The sequence below is a fragment of the Mustela nigripes genome, chromosome 4 (assembly GCF_022355385.1).
Source record: "Mustela nigripes isolate SB6536 chromosome 4, MUSNIG.SB6536, whole genome shotgun sequence".
Lineage (NCBI taxonomy): Eukaryota > Metazoa > Chordata > Mammalia > Carnivora > Mustelidae > Mustela > Mustela nigripes.
The window spans coordinates 89,627,132-89,646,951 of NC_081560.1; the positions used below are offsets into that span (position 1 = coordinate 89,627,132).

The 19,820-nt window shown below is 41.8% G+C and overlaps 1 protein-coding gene across 1 annotated transcript in view; it reads left to right on the top strand.

Annotated features, from left to right (window-relative positions):
• Positions 1–14,991: 14,991 nt before the first annotated feature.
• The window catches only part of SLC26A4 (solute carrier family 26 member 4), a 49,953-nt gene continuing 45,124 nt past the window's right edge, over positions 14,992–19,820 (top strand). The window contains exons 1-3 of the mRNA XM_059397040.1: positions 14,992–15,012; positions 15,775–15,941; positions 17,420–17,559. Coding sequence (XP_059253023.1) covers positions 15,778–15,941; positions 17,420–17,559 — 304 coding nt within the window. The 5' untranslated portion in view covers positions 14,992–15,012; positions 15,775–15,777. The remainder of the gene's footprint in view (positions 15,013–15,774; positions 15,942–17,419; positions 17,560–19,820) is intronic.

The window sequence follows — 19,820 nt, forward strand, 5'->3', positions numbered from 1 at the left end:
TAAGACATTTCCTGAAGAAAGTAAAAAAGAGCGCTAAGAAAAAAAAAAAAAAAATAGAAAAAGGACCCAACAAATCCCTAGCACAGTGCCTGAAAATAGACCCACACCACTAAACCGAGTTCAAAAAGAAGCTTCTACAAGTTTCCAGTGAAAAAGCTGTTTAAAAGAAAACCACAAGTCCAAAATGGTGTCACTTGGGTTAAGGCCCAAAATCTGTATACTAAGACTTAGTAGCTAGCCTCACTGCAGTTTCAACTCACCAGAAATGTACCCTTACTGGGAATTTCCTGGTCAGCACCAGGAAGTTTACTGATAGACCACCCCGACCCCCTCTGCTCCCCTTAGGAGGAGGACCTTGCCTAAAACAATGGATCCTTTGCTAATAATTTACTTTTATCGGAGGCTCCCTCTCTACTGTTAAAAACCTTTCTTTTTTTGTTAGCCCCTTGGAGCTCCCCTCTATTTGCTAATTAGAATGCTGCCCAATTCATGAGTTGATTAATAAAGCCAATTAAATCTTCAAAATGTACTGTTTAATTTTTGTTACTGAACAAATTAAAGGCGAAGGGATCTGAATGAGTTCAGATTTCTCCAAAGGAGCTCTGGAAGAGAGAAGACAATGGAGCAATGCTTTCAAAATTCGGAGGGAAAATTATTTCATGTTATAAATCAAGTATGAGTGAGGAATAAAGACATTTTCAGGCGTGCAAGTTCTCAAAAACTTCACCTCCCACACATCCTTCATCAGGAAGCTAGTGGATAGAAGATGTGCTCCACCTAAAGGATGAGTAAACCAAGAAAGAGGAAAATGGGTAATAGGAGAAGGAGGTGAGCACAGGGGACAGACAGAGGGAACACACAGGATGACAGGAAAGGCAGATTTCTAGCTGTGAAGCAGTTCAGTTGACCCTGGGAAAGAATTTTCAAGATGAAGTTAACCAAATGCTTTATGTGAATGAACATATGGACCATAATGAACACATTGAAAGGAAACTCCACATTACGCTGGGGGAGGGTTTGGGGTTACATTAGTGACATAGTGGTCATAGAAAACTAAGCAAATAACACAAGATAAACAAACAGAAAACCAAGACAACTGAAATTAAGGGTTTGCCAGAAAGAAGGAAAAAAAAAAGTCCAGAAAGTAAAAAGTAATAGCTTACCACATAGCCCCTCTGTGAATAGAAAACAGAATTATAATAATGTGAATAGTAACTCTAACTCTAGCCAAAACTGTGGACAGGTGAACAAATGCGGTATGCAGGGGTTTGGCAGTAGTGGGAACACAGGAGAGAACTAAATCCTCCTGTCACCTGGTAAGAAAACAGAGAACAAAACAAAACAGAAATGCATGAATGCTATTTGGAGATGTGGTCATGTGGACATACACACCCGAGCCTCAGCTGCAGGCTTTGAAAAGTGGTCACCTTTGGGAAAGACAACCTGACTGAAGGAGCTAGGATTGCTATCCATCTTATTCACCCTGTAAAACTAGTTGATTCTTCCCATTCTAACACTGATAAAAAAATTTTTTTTTACTTTTTTAAAGAAAACAGTATTACTGAGTGAAGAACCCTACTTTTCTGAAAAATACTTCAGAGTAAGGAGATTGTTTATAAAACATTAGGAGCTTTTTAGAAGAAGAAAGCCTTATTTAGATTTCTTTATATTGGTCATCAGCCCGTATTAGCATTTCCATTTCTCCCCAATGTAATTTTATTAACATTACATTAGCATATGACTTTGCCTTTTCCAGAACTCTAATTAAGATCTTAAATAAGATGTATACCGGTGGGAATCTCTCATTCACCCACGTTAAACACCTTTCCTATTTGATTATAATTCCACTTACTAATTCCTTCTGGCTTTTGTCTTCTAAATAACTTCTGATTTTTATGACCTGAATGCAATTTGAACTGGTCCAGCAAATGGTTTACAAGGCCCAGGTGTAAGATAAATTGGCAAACTGAACAGAAAAGAAGACAGCCATTGGGTAGTGACCAAGGTAACCCCAGCTGATCTGTTTATTAAAAGGACTGTGCTATGAATTTTTTTCCAATTCATTCTAAGTATTTTGTAGGCACCTACTCTACACTGAGCATTATGCCAATAATAACGGCCAACATTTGCTGAGTCCTCACCATGTGCTAGGTTCTAATTGCTTTACCTACTCCATCATTTAATTACTGCAGGGACCCTATGAAGTGAATACCATTATTATCCCCAATTTGTAGACAAGGAAAATGAGACGTGGAGAGATGAAGTATGTTTCCTGAATTCCTTAGCAGGGACTCAAACGCAGAGTCCACACTCCCAATCAGTGCTGTGTACCCTCTCCCCATGGAGAGGGCCACAAAACTAAAGAAAGACAAAGAAACTGACCATGGAGCTCTTTACTATGTTCTAGAAAATTCTCTCACTGTGCTTCAATTATCACAACAATGTGAAGAATGATTATCACCTCCTTCTGTTTGTGAGATTGATTAAGAAACGTGTTCAGAGTCACAGACATAAGCTTCAGCCCTTAAGAAACGTATTTCTACTGGGGGCTAAACACACAAACACAGAAGAAATTGACACAACCACAGATGATGTCAAATGTGCGCAAGGACTAAAAGTATTGTAAGATCTCCAAGGAGGGAGCATTTAACCCCAGGGAGATGCTGGTGAGGCATCCTAGTGAAGGCTTGATGTGTTGCTTTGGGGTAGGCACAGAGGAGGAGCGAATAGCATTGTCCCTGATTTTTGTTCTTTACTGTAATTACAATTTTCCTCTTTTCTGTAAATGTTTATTAGCTTACAATGTATTAGCTGCCGTATTGACAAAAGTTGTTTCCAGATTGCCCTCTTTTTTAGAGGAATTCCAAAGCAAGAACAAATGCCTGTACTTAAGAATGGTATGAATGGGCAAAAAAGCAGAATGTGGGAACTCAAAGGGAGGGAAGTTGTTCTCTGCAGGTTAGAGAAGGCGAAGGAGGGGAGATACTGGGAGGTAAAGAGATGAAAGGACGGTAAGGGTAGTTGAGGAAGGAGAGTGATTTTCCCAGAGGGAAGTCTATTTTGAGATAGGACCTGCATTCAAGCCTTCAGGGCCAGACCACTGACCAATATGCTCTTGGAGAGGGTTTTGTAAATAAGATGCCACCACTTCCCTTTTTTTCTTTTTCTTTCCTTTTTTTTTTTTTTTAAAGAACATCAGAGGTGTAGGTGAGAAGAAAGAAGAAAAGTCTCTTAGCCAAGACTTGTGCCAGTCCCCTCAGATCAGTGTCACATCGTCTCAATCCAGGGAAGTATTGCTACTGCTTAGCATTTGGGACAGAGCCAGTGGGGACGCTCAGCAAATATGGGTTCTATCTACTTGAGAATAATTGCCTTTACATCTTGTGACATCTTCCATGGACTCTGCAATGAAAATCAATTATAATCCCTTTTGGTGGGAGAAACTAAATTAGAAAGAAAAATGATTAGAAACAGAAGGCAGCTTGATGCTTGTGATGCCAGATTTGTTCAACATGTGATTCAAAAGCCGTGGAGAAGTTTTTCTGGCCGTTCTCCCAATTAACAACCTTTAGCTTACTTAAAAGCCAAAATCCGTGACTCAAAAGAGCGTGCTAGGAAGAAAATTTTGACAGATGAAATTAGCTATTCCTGGCAACATCAAATAACATATATACATACACTCACGTACCTTTTTTTGAAATGAAGTTCAAAATATACCAAGATCAAACTCAAACTACTCCCTAGGCTCCAAGACTCAATTATGATAGCTAACATTTATCCAGGGCTTACTACGTGCCAGGCATTGCATTTAATTCTCACATCAACATTATGAGTTAGGTACTATTCTCATATCTTATTTTAAAGGTGAGGAAATTGAACCAAAGGGAAGCTAAATAACTCCCCACAGGTTTAGAATATGACAGAGCTGTTTTCGGTCTGGACAACTGCAACTTCAGACAGTCTGACTCCAAGGCACTCCTGATAAAGTCTTTGCCTTCAAGGAGGTTATAGCCTAGTAGTGGATCCAGACAAGCACGGTTCAGTGTGGTACGTGCATACATATTAAGAGTACTAAGGGGCACCTGGCTGGCTTAGTTGGTAGAACAAGGGACTCGTGATCTCAGGGTCATGAGTTCAAGCCCCACACCAGACCTGGAGCCTACTTAAAAAAAAAAAAAAAGAAAAAGTGCTAAGACCTAGGAAGGAAGAACATCAACCCTGGCCTTTGGCTATTAGGGAAGACTCCACAAAGAGGCGAACTAAACCAAGATAGAAGCTAGGGATGGTGAAAAGAGGAAAGAGTCCTGAACAGAGGAAGAAGCAAGCCTCCAAGGCAGAGAGAGCTCACTCAGTTCCGTGGGTGCATAGAACCCGGTGATGGAGAGCCATTTTGAGAAATTTTAAGTCTAAGGACAAACCTGACCAGATAGGCATTTCTAAAACTACTATTGGCTGGTTTGAAGAATATCTTGTGAGTAGAATAAGAAGAGAAATGGGGAGAACTATTAGGGGGATATTGCCTTCGGGGTAATCCTGGCCTAAACCCAGCAGTAAGTAATTGTAGAGATGGAGAGAACTAGAGGAACTGGAGAGTTATTTAAAAAGTAGATGTGACCATAGAATGACATCAAAAACATCAAAGAAGACTGAATCAGGAGGTGTCCTAAGTTTCTGCCTTAGGCAACTGAATGGATGGGATGATATTCACAAAGATGGGAAAAGCAGCAGATTAAAAAATGGGGTTGAAAGAAGATAATTCCATTTTGACCATATTGAGGTACTCATGTAACATACAAATTCATAGAGGGATCCATTCTTTTTTTTTTTTTAAAGATTTTATTTATTTATTCGACAGAGAGAGATCACAAGTAGGCAGAGAAGCAGGCAGAGAGAGAGAGAGGAGGAAGCAGGCTCCCTGCTGAGCACAGAGCCCGATGCGGGACTCGATCCCAGGACCCTGAGATCATGACCTGAGCTGAAGGCAGCGGCTTAACCCACTGAGCCACCCAGGCGCCCCGGGATCCATTCTTTATGAAAGAATAATTCACATGAGTTCTTTTAATCACCCAGTTGCCCTAATATGTTTTTGTAGGTTTTTCATCTAGTAATATACAACTCCCTCTCTCTCTCTCTCTCCATATATATATATATATATATATATATATATATATATACCCACACACATACATACACATACACACACACATACACAAAACACAAACACAATTTATCTTATTATCTTATCACTAGGGCATTTCTAACATGAAGAGATGTTAGAACAAATAAAAGAACTAATATAGTTCTTTTTAAATGATTAACAAACTACCAAATGGATATAAATTTTTAAAAACCTCTAACAGTACAAAATAAGTGTGTAACAAAAATAAGTTTCTTCATTATATGAACCTATGTTAAGCTTAATAGAAATACAGATGGTTACATATAAAGTATGTACTATAGATATGTTTATATACATATTTCATAATACATAAAATGTCACCTAATATTATTTCATAATACACACATGTATTTCTTTGCTCTATCAGCAATGCCATCCCAGAAGCAATGAGCGCACCTACTACCCACATCTTGGTCTCTAATACTGTGTCCCAATAAAAGAAACCAGGTGGCCTTCCTTAGTGAAATGACAGATTCAAGGACTGATACAGAAATTATGCAAGATGAGCCTGGAGGGGCTCCTGGCCTGCTCAGTCAATAGAGTATGTGACTTTTGATCTCGGGGTTCTGAGTTCAAGCCCCAAGCTGAGTGTAGAGATTACTTAAAAAAAAAAAAAAAAGATAAGCCTGGAATAAGCCTGGATTATCCTGCAATGTCAGAAAGTAAGGAAGTGCTCCAAAAACCAAAACCAAAGCCACCCTACATTGATGGGGACATATGGAAGGGACACAGGAGCCAAATGAAAAAGCTTTCAAGGCCAAACCTGGAATAATTTGATAAACAAAATAAAGTAGTATTAGATTCTAACACAAAGAATAAAAGAGTCATGATTCCATACTGAATTAAATAAGTAATTAAATGAATAAATGGATAAATGAAGGGGGTTGATACAAATCTCTGTTACAGAAGAATTCTAAGTATCGAAACTGTGTATCCTTGATATGGTATGATAAAAATGGCTCTTGGCCTGTATGGTTTTCTTCCCTCCCAAAAGTGTAACAGCAATCTAAGTATGAGAAAAATCAGATAAATGTCAACTCAGATGTACCCTACAAAATACATAGCCAGTACTCCTCAAAATTGTCAAGGTCATCAAAAGATAAGACTGAGAAACTATCACAGCCAAGAGGAGCCTAAGGAAACCAGAAGACTGAATGTAATGTGGAACAGAAAACTAATGTTTGGTGAAAACAAAGGAAATCAGAACAAACTGTTGACTTTAGTTACCAATAAGGTATCAATATTGGTATTCTCTTTGTGGCAAGTATACCATACAAATTCAAGTTGCTAATAGGAAGAACTGGCTGTAGAGTACATGGGAACTCCATACTATCCCCTCAATTTTTCTGTGAATCAAAAACTATTCTAAAAATAAAATGTATTTTTAAAAAGATCTCTTGTTTCCATCAGAACCTTGTTTCTGATGGATCATTCTAGAAATACTCTGTTTATATGCAGAGATCTTGACAATTCACCCCCTCACTATTCTTTTTCCACTTTTCTCTACTCTGCTCTGGGGCCCGAAGACTGAACTTATGACCTTAGCTCTCTGGCCTCTTCCAGTAGAATTTGGGTAATGGAGACACAGAGGGGTGGGGAAGATCCAACCAGTGAAAGATGAGAGGTAAGGAAGGGAAGCAATCTGTACATTTATCCCCCCAGCTTCTTCCTTATTGGGCCTGGAATTAGCAGGGCTTCCATTCCTCTCTTAAGAGAGGGGCCATAGTTCTTGCTGGGCAGCCCTGTCCAACCACTCTGGGTTGTGGTAACAGCTCCCACCTCCTTTTCCCTCAAGCTAGAATTGCTGCCAGCTGTCTTCTCAGACAGTAGACAGCTGACAGCTCCCCTCAGCTAGCCCTGAGGTGCTTCACCATTGCCTTGTTCATTTTCTTTGACCTCCCCACACTTTTTATATACAGCCCCCTTATTAACTATCTCTCGGGATCTTATCTCTTTCTTGCTAGGACTCTGATTATTGCCAGAGACAAATATTCCTTTCCTTTATACAACTAGGAGCATGCTTTACACACTTTTTGCACCTTGCCTTTTTTTCATCTATGATACATTTTGGGGTCCCTTACATGTCTGTATTTATCGATCAACTTCGTTGGTATCCCATAGTATATCCTATTGTCTGCAGATATCATAGTTTAAAATATTATATCAAAAGAGAGGAGTTAAAAGCTGAAACCTAGCATAGAGACCATGAATGAAGCCTGGGATAGGGGAAGAAGATAGAACTAGAAATTCCATGATGTTGTGGTGAGGAGAACCAACCTCACCAAAGCTGACCATCGCCAAAGCTGTGGAGACATGAAGAAGGTGGAAGTTAAGAAGGTGGGCTTTGGGGGCACCTGGTTTAAAGCCTCTGCCTTCGGCTCAGGTCATGATTTCAGGGTCCTGGGATGGAGCCCTCAGGGTCCCGGCATCAGGCTTTCTGCTTAGCAGGGAACCTGCTTCCCCGCACCCCTCTGCCTGCCTCTCTGCCTACTTGTGATCTCTGTCTGCCAAATAAATAAATAAATAAAATCTTTAAAGAAAGAAAGAAAGAAAGAAAGAAAGAAAGAAAGAAAGAAAGAAAGAAAGAAAGAAAGAAAAGAAAATGGGCTTTGGAGTCAAGCTGCTTGGGTTCATATTCCAGTTCAGCCAACTTGGGGGCAAATTTGGGCAAATTACTTAACCTTTATGTGTGTACTTTCTCACCTATAAAATGGGAATAGCAATATCCACCTCAAGGTAGTCCTTATGCTCAAAAGCAGTTAAGTTTTCAAGTCAGCTTTCAAGGCATACCACACTGGGTAATATGGCACATCCAGTGGAAATAATGCCATGAACTTCCATCCCGTCTTTCCTCCTAGTTCCAATCCTTTGATTCTTTCTCTTCAACCTGCCTCAGCTTCTTCCTTCCTTGCTCTTCACACCAATCTCTCCCTTTATGCACGATATGCTATCTCTCTTGATACTGAAGATTTGCTTTTAAATGAAGAAATCATAGGTTCTAGGATTAATTGTGTCATTACTAATTTATAGTTCTGCAGAAGAGGTATAAATACTTTTTAAAACCATCTTTAAAATAAAGCAAAATAGCTGTCAGCCAGCCAAAAAACAAACAAACAAACAAAAAACAAGAAAGAAAGAAAAGAAAAATAAACTGTCTCAGATAATATGCTGTTGTTTTCTACAAGCAGTTAGAATTGTTGTCTGGATGAGAGTCTGCTCAGTTCTAACACAAATTACCTTAACTACTGAAGAGAACTTACTGAGTGTAAGGCACCACCAGTTCCAAAAAAGAAAGTAATCATACATGGGATAATTAGAAACAATTTAATAATTCTAAGTACCAATGTTTTTCCTTTATACATGTCATTTAAAAACATAGCTACCAACAAAACTTTACTCAGAAATAGTTCTCCAAAAAGTTCAAAGTATTTTTTAATTTAAATTCAATTAATTAACATATAATGTATTATTAGTTTCAGAGATGTAGTTTAGTGATTCATCATTTGCTTTTAACACCCAGAACTCATTACATCATGTGCCCTCTTTAATGTCCGTCACCCAGTTACCCCATCCCCCCAAGAGTTCAAGGTATTTCAGATTTTTTTTTTTTCTCACCACCTAAATTCAAGGGTCATCTGCATTTTGCAGGAAAAAAAAGAGGTCTTTCCTTCTCCTTCATGACCTCTCAAGGGCTTGGTGCTGGCTTTTTTATCTGTCTACCCCGCCCCCCTCACAAAATGCCTGGGTGTAATTGCTACATACATATGTACGGAGAGCTCCCAGGATGCTATCTGTAGATCTGACTTTCCTGGATTTCAGCTATACTACCTTCCTTTTCTCAAGCACACCCTGCTCTTTGCTGACTCAGGGTTTTAGCATTTGCTGTTCCCTTTTCCAGGAAGGCTGTCTCCTCATCTTTCAGATCTCTCTTCCAGTGATAGACACCATTGAAAGCCATCCTCCCACTCTCCTTGCGGTGCCTTTTCCCCATCAGCAATTCCACGTGACATTGTTCTGTTTATTTCTCCCATAGATTTTATCACAACTAGAATATTATCTGATTTATTTCTTTGCTTGTAGCCATTGTCCCCCACAGGAGTATAAAATTCTTTGGGGGCAGGAACTTTGTCAAACCTGCTCACTGCTGTATCCCCAACATTTAAGAGGGAGTCTGACATAAGTAAGGGGTTCAATAAATATCCACTGGATGCATAAATAAATGGATGGATGAATGTGTGAATGGAATGCCTAAACATCCAACTCATGACAAGGCACATTCCTCAAGTTTCCCTTTTCTCCCTCCATTGATAAACCACAGGATAAGGTGTGCAAGGATAATTTTAAAATTTCTTGCTAGCCAGAGACAGATTTCCAGACCACACGTCAAGTTTGGATTCTGGTGCTTCCTCTACTATCTGAGAATTATCAAATTATATAAAAATACATTTTTGTTGACACTGCAAATTATTTAAAATTTAAATTTTTATTTATGTATTTATTTTTTGCAAATTGTTTTTAACTGGAATGCATGGTCACACAGTTTTAGAAAAATTCTTTTTTTAGGGATTTTTTTTTAAAAGCATGGGTTCTAAGTTTTTTAAATTAGTTTCATTCCTGCCTAACAATGTCTCAAGATTCCATCATTAAAGATCCACCAATCAATAATTTAATGAGTATTTCTTCAGTATCTATTACATCATCATGATTTGCTAAGGTCTTGTCTAGAGACGCAAAAGAAGACTAACATTATAATCTCACAGATAGGAAAAAAAAGACAGGCAGGAAACAATAAAAAAGCTTAATGGTGATTATCTGGGTAATGAGATAGGAAGTGAATACTGTTTTCTATTTTAATATATTTTTTAACTGGTCCACTTAAAGTCATGTCTTATTTTTTTTTTTAAGATTTTATTTATTTATTTGACAGACAGAGATCACAAGTAGGCAGAGAGGCAGGCAGAGAGGAGGAAGGGAAGCAAGCTTCCTGCTAAGCATATAGCCCAATGGGGGGCTCGATCCCAGGACCCTGGGATCATGACCTGAGCTGAAGGCAGAGGTTTTAACCCACTGAGCCACCCAGGCACCCCTTATTTTTTAATACCATAAAAGACATACATGATATTATTTCTGTCTTCAAGCAGCACATCTTGTATCTGGAGAGGGGAAAAAAGTAACATACGGGAAACAAACAGAACTATTGAATACGAAATTGTATGGTTACTGAAAAGCAGCCCAGTTGTTCAGTGGAGAGATTGGAAAAGGTGAGAAAAAGTCAAAATTCTTCCTGTGTATGCATATGGCAGAAATATAGCATCTGTTGTCTTGAGAAGGTCAACTAGGAAAATGAAAATAAATGCTCAGGCTTAGAGTTGATTTTCCCAGCAAAAAAATGGCCACTTCGCCAGGCAGCTGATTATTCAAAGTTTCTACTGATCCCCCGCACCAGCCTGAGATGTGAACAGTGTTTCTGTTTGAAAGGTGGGACAACAGTGAGTTCCAAACACTGCCTCCAAACAGAAGGGACTCAATTCAGTTCTACAGATAAATAAATAAATAAATAAATAAATAAGCAAGCTACACACTTTACAATTCAAAGGTAGAAGATGATAAACATCAAAGTCTAGGTTGCTTTTGAATCATCAAAATCATCATCAAAACAGATTTGGGGGATTATTTGCATATTTCCCTTAGTTTGTAGTTCTGATTGGAGAAATTTTAAGTGGTTTGAAACAAAGAAAGTAAAACTTTACACCATAAATTTGCCCTCTAGACCAGAAAAGAGTGAAAACTTGCCAAAAAAAAATTTTTTTGAAAATGCTGCTAATTAAATTCTAGGATACCTTCAATTATAGGATGAGTCCTGATAAATGGTGAAAACTGTGCATTTTAGAATCATTGAAATAGTGTATATATTTTGTGACCATTTGATGAACGTCTGCTACACCCACAGATAGGAGACCAGTGTCCATGCAGCTTTTGTTCATCATTATAACCATGGCCGGCCCGAACCCGTTCTTAATCAATCCTTGAATGAATGAATGAATGAATGAACCAACTAGTGTGTAGATCGAAAAGTGAGGTTTGTCTTACACTCCAAATACCTAAATGGTAATAAGAAATGCATTTTAAATCAGCACTAATGGCTAAATAAGTGCTGGAAAGTAACAGTAACATTGTCTGATACTTACTTTGAAGTGACACAGTAAGTATCTCTTTGGAAAGGAGACCTAGAAAGGATTAAATTCTGATAAATAAGAACCACCCACCTCTACGTGAACCAGGTGAAGCTTGATTTGTAAAGCCTAACTGAGTAATTTGAGGTGTTTAATGTAACAAATAAATTGACCAGGGAGAACAAGCTGTTAGCACACCCTACTCTTCCTCTGTTTTTAAAAGAGAGCCAGATTCAGACTATGAGAAAAGCAGTTCTCTACATTCATTGAAACCTGTAAGAGAGATGCCATTCTGTCCACGCATCATTTCTTTTTTTCTTATAAAAGGCATTTAAAGGGTGCCTGGGTGGTTCAATTTGTTGGCCATGGGTTCTTGATTTCGGCTCAGGTCATGATCTTGGGGTCCTGGGATCAAGAATCCCGTACCCCTAACTCGACTCTCAGTGGAAGGTGTCCTTGAAGAGTCTCCCTCTGCCTCTCCCCTCCCTCCATGGATAAATAAATCCATCCCTTTGTAGACAACCTGGTTCGGTTTCAGGGTTTTACTGGTAGCAGAACAGGTCCCTTGCTGTAATCTCTTGAAAGCTCTCAACACAAGGGTTTGTTAAGGAAGGAAGGACTGACTGACGGAAGGGAGGGAGGGAGGAAGGGAAGAAGGAAGGAAGGGCATTTAACAGAAGAAAACAGATCTTTAACCAGGTACATGCAGCACTTACTATGGTACAATTATTAAACCAAATTCTTATGTAGAAAGATGCAGTTCAAAGAATAATTCTACTCGCCAAAGGAAGTTACCCCCTTGCCTTCTAGTGCAAGTTGATAATTTATTTTCTCCTCTGTCCTTCCGACACCTCTACCCCACTCCTTATTCCTTTGATCTCTACCACCACCACCAAAGTCCCATTAAGTTCTGATACAAGTGGTCTGCAGAGCTGACTGGCCCAGGTTAGAAGTGTTCAAAACAACGAGTAACAGGGAGCAGAAATTCTAGAATGGGATGTGGGTTTATATCTGTGTTTGTGCAGAGCCTTTCCACATTAATTCAACTAAGAACTAACTGTGAGTCATTTAGGTGAATGACTGTGGAACCAATTGTATGAATTGATGATATGAAATCCTAAGCAGTCATTGGCAAAAGTTAGGAAAAATCCGTATGTACTCACCTGGAAGATCAATGACATAGACTTAATTTAAAGAAATTAGTTGTAGACTAACTTAAAATTTAAAATTTAATTTAAATTTAAAATTTAAGGAAAAAAGTTGTAGACCAATATGTAATTTAAGTTTTAGTTTTTTAAAGAAATATGTTTGGTTTATAAGTATATCTGTCTAGAAGACATTACAGAATATAGTAATGATGGTTGAGGGAGGCATAGTACGTGCCTTCAAAAACTTTTGGTCTCCAAAAAAAAGTTTTGGTCTGGTGAGGGAGATAAGACTCGTATGAAAACAGAATTAGGATATTAAAGTAGATAACAAAGGGCATCTTGAGAGAATCAGTTAAGGGGTCAAAAGAATTCAGAAAAAAAAATTGGATTAATTCTGATTAGGAACATCAAGGAATGTTCATGGAGAAGATAGTGTTTCGACTGGAGCTTGAAGCTGTGTGTGAGAGTGTAGAGAATGGAAACATTCACAATCTACTTTAAGACAAATATTTACCTCCATTTCAGAGTAGTTGAGTTACACATCCAACAATGTGTTGCTTATAGAAAAAGTCTGCATGTATATGTATACATATATATATGGAGAGAGATGCACATGTGTAGTACATATAGCAATTTAGTAATAGATGTACATTTTAAGTAACATACAGAATCTTAGAGGAACTTTGACCCCATCATAGGATGTTTAATAGCATCCCTGGCCTCCTTCCAGTAGATCTCATTAACATACCCCCAGGCATAACAACAAAAATGTCTCTAGACATCGCCAAATGCCCCCCAGAGGGGCAAAATAGCCCTCAGTTAAGAACCACTGGTTCTTAGTAAAGAACCACAGCTGACCTTTGAACAACATGAGTGCTAGGGGTTCCAAAACCTGTGGAGTTGAAAATCCCCTGATAACTTTTGACTTCGCTCAAACTTAACTACTAAAAGCCTACTCTTGAGTGGAAACCTTACCCGTAACAGTTGATTGACTCATGTTTTATATGACTTATATATTATACACCGTATCTTATAATAAATTAAGGTAGAGAAAAAATGTTAGGAAAATCACAAGGAAGAGAAAACACATTTATAGTACTGTAGTGTACTTATGAGAAAAATTACACCTATAGGAGGTCCTGTGAGGTTCAAAGCTGTGTTGTTCAAGAGTCAACTGTACGAGCTAAAGTTCCCCTGTGAGTGGATAAGAATTCTCAAGTTCATGACCTGGATTTTTATTTTGGGGTCCCTTCTTCAATGGTTCTTTATTTTATTTATTTTTATTTTATTTATTTTAAGTTATCTCTATACCCAACACGGGGCTTGAACTCAGGACCCCAAGATTAAGTAAGAGTCGCATGCTCTTTTGACTGAGTCAGCCAGGCACTCCTTAACCTTATTTAAGAATCAAGTAAGTTTTTGAACATCTGTTGAAAGCTGCTGACTCATTCATTTGTCAGGGAAATGCACACACTCTCACCATGTGGAATACAAGTACAGGGAATTTGCACTGGGGTTCTCCCCAGAGGAGTTCTGTTTCCTGGAGCTTATAGAATTGTCATGGTCTGTATTTTCCAGCTAAGCAACTGCAGGCTGGTGTCCAGAAGGTCCACAGTCTTTTTGCGAGTCGGTTCTGTATTTACTTCAGAAACTGACAATCAGGAAAGAATCTTCCTGTTTACCAAACTCTCCCGTCCTTCATTTTCACCTGCATTATTAGTCAGTGACATTCATCCCAGCAGAAGACAGAACCCTGCTGAGCTAGGACACATCTGACTCCCTGTCACTTCTTTCTAGTCTCCCTTCCTGTGCAGTCCCGCTGATTCCTTCCTTAATTGCCCGGATGTCTGAGAAGATAGATAGAAAGAACCAAAGAGGCAGAAGGGTAAGAAAGCCAGTACCCTGGACACTTGGTTTTGATTGTGAAATACAACACACACAGGCACACACACAGAGAAAAGTGCATAACAATGTATCTAAAATGTATGAATAAATTATGAATTCTCTATAACCACCACCCACTGAGTGCTTGTGAAGAAACCGTCTCTAGAAATACAGGGACTGGCCACTGCTCCTTTCCTCCCCCTCTCCCGCCCCCCACCCCCGCTCCAGCCCGAGCAGTATGAGAGCCTGACCCGAGCTGCTCGATTCACACAACCTAGGAGCCAAGGTCAGCGCTCCCTGCGGTCGTGTTTTCCACACAGGGCGGGGCTCTGCTCTCCTGCAACAAGTTTCCCTCTCCCACCCCCGACTTCGCATCCCGCGTTAGCAATCGGGACGTGAGTGAGGATCCCGTGGGCCCTCCCGTGACAACCAGTGAGATTCTCGGCCTTCCTGGTTCGGCAAAGGGAAAGAATAGGTGGGGAACGACTGCTGCCTCTGCGTCCCTCTCTTCGACTCAGGTGTCTCTGTTGTTCCATAAATAAAACGTCTCACTGCCTTCCGCGAGCGCTATAAAGGCAGCGGAACGGCGGTCCCGGGGGCATTCCGGGCGGGCCACCAGCCGACACAGGTGAGCTGGCCGCTGAGGATGCCGCTTACCCCACCCAGCTCTGGCTTAACTCTCGGGAGGCATCGCTAGCCGCGGATGGGACTAGTGCGGGGACACGGAGCGGGCGGGCAGGGGGCAGCACAGCCTTCTTTCTGAGCCGCTGAGAGCGAGAAGGAGGCTCGCAAAACAGGCCCGGGCAAGAGGTCTGCTCCACCTGCCCAAAGTTCTGCCCTCGGGAGAACTGCGACCCGCTGCTGGAATCCGTCTGCAGCACGTAGCCTCGAGACCCGGGGAACGTGGCTGAGTTTCCACGCCCGGCCGGGGGGCCGGTGCTTCTCTCCTTGTGCGCGCCTGGGGCTGTGCCCTGGTCGGGTGCGACGCGAGAGGAGCGCTCACAGTGTCCCTGTCCGTCCCCGCAAGCGCTCGGGCTCCAGCCGGGATTTGGGGAGATTTCAGGACGCGGACAGCGCCCTGGCTGCCCACGGGTGGGGATTGGGTCGAGCTCCGGAAGACCCCGAGGAGGGCCTCAGCCTCTTCAGAGTCCGGGAGCCCCGGGCAGCAGGTGCAAGCTACGGGACCCGAAGGTCCTCACGTGCCCCGGCGCAGCCTGCTGGGGCGCGCCCGGGGGCGGCGGCCTGGAGCGGCCAGGAAGGCTGCGCGCAGACCCGGCGCTCCGGGAGCGGCTGCAACAGGTGGGGCCAAGCGACCGCTAACGGCGGTCGCCTCTTCCGCCCCATCCTCTCCCTCCTTCCCCGCTCCATCTCCTCCTCCTCCTCCCCGCAGGTCATGGAGGCGCCCGGCAGCAGGTTGGAGCCGCCACCGCTCCCGGAGTACAGCTGCAGCTACGTGGTGTCGCGGCCGGTCTACAGCGAGCTCGCCTTCCAGCAGCAGTACGAGCGGCGCCTGCAGGAGCGCAAGACGCTGCGGGAGAGCCTGGCCAAGGGCTGCAGGTAGCGGCCGCGGCGGGCTGGGCGTGGGCAACAGTAGTGGGGCCTGGCGTGTGGGCGCGCGGACCCGGCGTGGGATGGCGCGCCACCCTGCCGGGTCGCCCGGGTTTCAACCATCCGCACTGCTGTCCTTCCTGGTCGCACGGTGGCTCCATCATTCTCGGCCAGAATTGAGTCCAGTTCCGGAAACTCATCTTTGGGGACAGTGTGTTCCGGGTGCCCCATCTCTTTTTTTCCTCACTTCGGGACATCTGGAGTGCGCGTTGGGGTACAGGAGATCCCTGCGGCCTTCTCGTGAAGGTCTGGCTGAGGAGAGTGGAGAAATAGGGGCCCGATTCAAAAGAAATGATGGGTAAACCCATCACCTGACCAGAAGTCCTTGAAAGCCCCAAGTTCATCTAGGCAGGACGCCATTCGGAGATCCGGAATGAAGGCTGGAACCCAGGAGAGCGTACTCCAAAGTTCTCCCCTGTCAAACAGTGGGACCCCCAGGGAGACCTGCCATCACTCCCTAAACCCAAACTGCCGGCTGTAATTAGATACCACAAAAAGAACTAGAGAATTGTCAACTGCTGCCAGAATTTTCTTTCTTTTTAAGAATCTTTTATTACAGAACTTAAGTATATACAAAAGCAGACATAGTGGACTAATGAAGCCCCTCCATGTTTTTACCTACCATCCAGCTTCAACAGACAAGCTCTGTCTCCACCCACTTGCCTCCATTCCACGATCTTTTTTTTTGAAGCAAATCCTATATAGTGTATCTTTTTGTCTGTGTGCATTTCAGTATATATTTCTAAGGACTCTTAAAAAAATAACCACGATCTCCTTATCACACCTAAAAAAATAATCCTTAATGTGAAAAACGTTAAAATTTCCAGTTGTCTCATAAATACAATTTAAAAAGTTCAGTTAAATGGGAAGTCAGATAATGTCCACCCACCCTTAACATATTTTTTTTCTTTTAACTATAGGGTGCTGAATTTAAAAAATACTAAGCAACAAGGTACAATAAAGTGTACATTTATCTTGTTAAGATTTTTGCATAAACTGGCTCCAAGCTTGTATTGCCAAAATAAAGAGAGCATGTTTATTTTTTCTTTAAAGAGAACGAAGTAGTAGAAGAAGGCGTCTGGGCTAGAAGTCTGAAAATTAATCTCCAGTTGGAGACTCCACATTGATCGTTCTGTGGCTGGTCTAGAAAATGGGTCCTTGTGTAGGGATATTTTCTCAGAGGATTACAAAGGTGGGAGAGGGGAGGGAACACTTAATCCTGTGTTTTCTAGTACAGCGCATTTAAAAGCATAGATAGAGTTCTTGGCAAAAGCATGGTCAGCACTGGAGCGTTAGGATTTGACACACGCTTCTCATTCTTTTTCTAAGTGGTTGTAAAGAGCAGCAGAGTCCTGCTCAAAACTTTGTGCTTTGCAATTGGTCATGACCGAGATGGTACTGAAAAAAGTCTAATTGCCTTTCAACAGTTGTTCAAGAAAGAGGGGACTTGGTGTGCTGAAGACGCTTCTGCCCGTCCTGGACTGGCTCCCCAAATACCGAATCAAGGAATGGCTGCTTAGTGACATCATTTCGGGAGTTAGTACTGGGCTAGTGGGCACGCTGCAAGGTAAGGTGGTTGGTGGACTTGGCTTCCAAGTGACTGAGAGTAACAATCTCCAGCAGCAGTTTGTAACTTCCTTCTGAGTCCCAGGAGTCTGTACCAAGTGTTTGCTTACCCTTTGAGATCTTCACCTTTCCTCTAGAGCCCCTTAGTGGACAGATTTGCCTCTTTTTCCCTCTTCCTTAGAGTTCTCCGGCCGGGAAACCCTGCTGCTGCTCAAGCTGCAGGGCTTCAGCTAAAGCCCTAGCATCTGAGCTGTGGGTCCCCAACTTCTGTGAACCACAACTCACAGGAAGAAATATCATATCATGACATGCGCATGCATATCTCAAGTTTCTTGAGATAATATTACCCCTCACTACAAATGATATGTCTCTATGTTTCTACTCTGTTTCTATTCTGTCCTCTTCTATTCTGCTTACATTTTACAAGTGCTCATTGCAGTCCATTACAGTATTTTGCATCCCACACATGGGTCTTGACCGGCAATTTGAAGGTCGTTTAAGGGAAAGTGAAGGAAGTGTTTTAGTCTGGAGTATTGTCCATATGCATTATTTTCTGTTCTCCTTCCTTTTTTTAATATATCCCCTTTTTAAAAATCTCTGGCAAAATGTCTTAACAGAGGTGTTTTGCTTTGCTTTGTTTTGCTTTAAATAGGCTTTATGTTATATTTTCATGAGCATCTTAGAAACCTGTTGCATAGTTGGTGAATTGCAGTATGGGCATTCTCCTCCATCCCCCACCCCCATTGTCTTGCTTCTCCTACCCCTCCCCCACCCCCTACAACTCTACAAAGCCCCTGGACCATGAAAACAGAAGTATCATTTACTTATGATAATTTGATGGGGCATCTAGTAGCTCCAGGCACTAGGTGTGCTAATGTGAATGAGCTGGACCACCTGCTCTAAAGGAGCTCATGGTCCATGGGAAAGTGGATAATAACAATTCCACAAGGGCTGTGATAGGGGTAACAAGGCCTCGGAGGGGAGCATCCGAGGCTTACAACCCTGCCTTAGGGGACTGGGAATGGCTTCCCGGAGGCTGAGTTGTCAGATGGAGTTTTTGTGAAGGTTAAGTCTGAGAGGGCCTCTTGATGGGAGATAGAGCCAGGTGGGGATGTGGGTGGAAGGATGGCTTGAAAATGGACTATTTCAGAAGTTAGATAACAGTCATTGAGCAATGTCAACGTTTGCCCATTGAGCTCTTAAGATTACTCAGAGCAAGCCTGGGAGAGTTCCACAAAGGAGGGTAATTCTGTTGCCCCCATGTGGAGCCCCAGGCTGACCCACCATGGTTTCAGTCACAAAGGTGGGTGGGAGAGGAGGTAGGACTGGGCAGTACATTAGTTCGATGACGCCACGTGCCCACAGAGGACTCTACAAGCTATGACGTAGCAACACTGTGTGACTCCTAGGGGACAGGAACCATCGAATTAATGTTTGCGGGTACCTGGCATGGAGACCGGTACAAAGTAGTAAGTAGCTGGCCTCATAAACACTTAGTGAAGAGGACTGAATTGCCTTTCTGATGATGAATCATCTTTATATGTAAAAAAAAATTATATTCTAGCTCCCAACTTTTCATAAAGTATCTTATAAGAATTAATCCTATTTTTAATTTTGTTTATGAAGTACCAGACACTATTCTAAGGGCTTTGGCCGATTATGTCATTTAATCCTCACAAAAATAATTGTTAACTCCTTTTCGATAGATGAGAAGTCCATAAAGCCTTTTTCTATCTCTATAAAGTTATCTTTGTAATGTAAATTTCTGGGAGGCTAACCTGGTTCATTGAGGCATTCATTCATCTTTCATTCACTTAATAGTATTTATAAACCAGTCCTGTATGCCGGGTGTTCAGTCCTGAAGATTCAGTGACTTATTGACAAGCACAGGTACTGACCTCAGCACAGGTACTGAGTTCTTTTCAAATGGTGGGCATTAATTATTAATTACATAAAGAGATTAAAATGGACAAATAATTATAGATTGTAATAGAGTTAGTCCATTGCGTTGGATTAAATGCTCTGTTTTAGGGATGACTTGGAGGAGGGAGTATGTATTTGAGATCGAATGGTCAAGGAAGGCCTTACTCAGGGGATGAAATTTAGTCAGAGATCCAGAGGATCAGGAGGCCACGGAAGGAGCAGAAGGGAAAGTGTTAACCAGGCAAAGGCCCAAGGCGAAAAGGAATTCAGTGTTTTCCAGGGAGCTGCAGGAAGAATTCTCTTGTGGGCAGGGGCAGTGTGTTGGGGGAGAGGGAACAG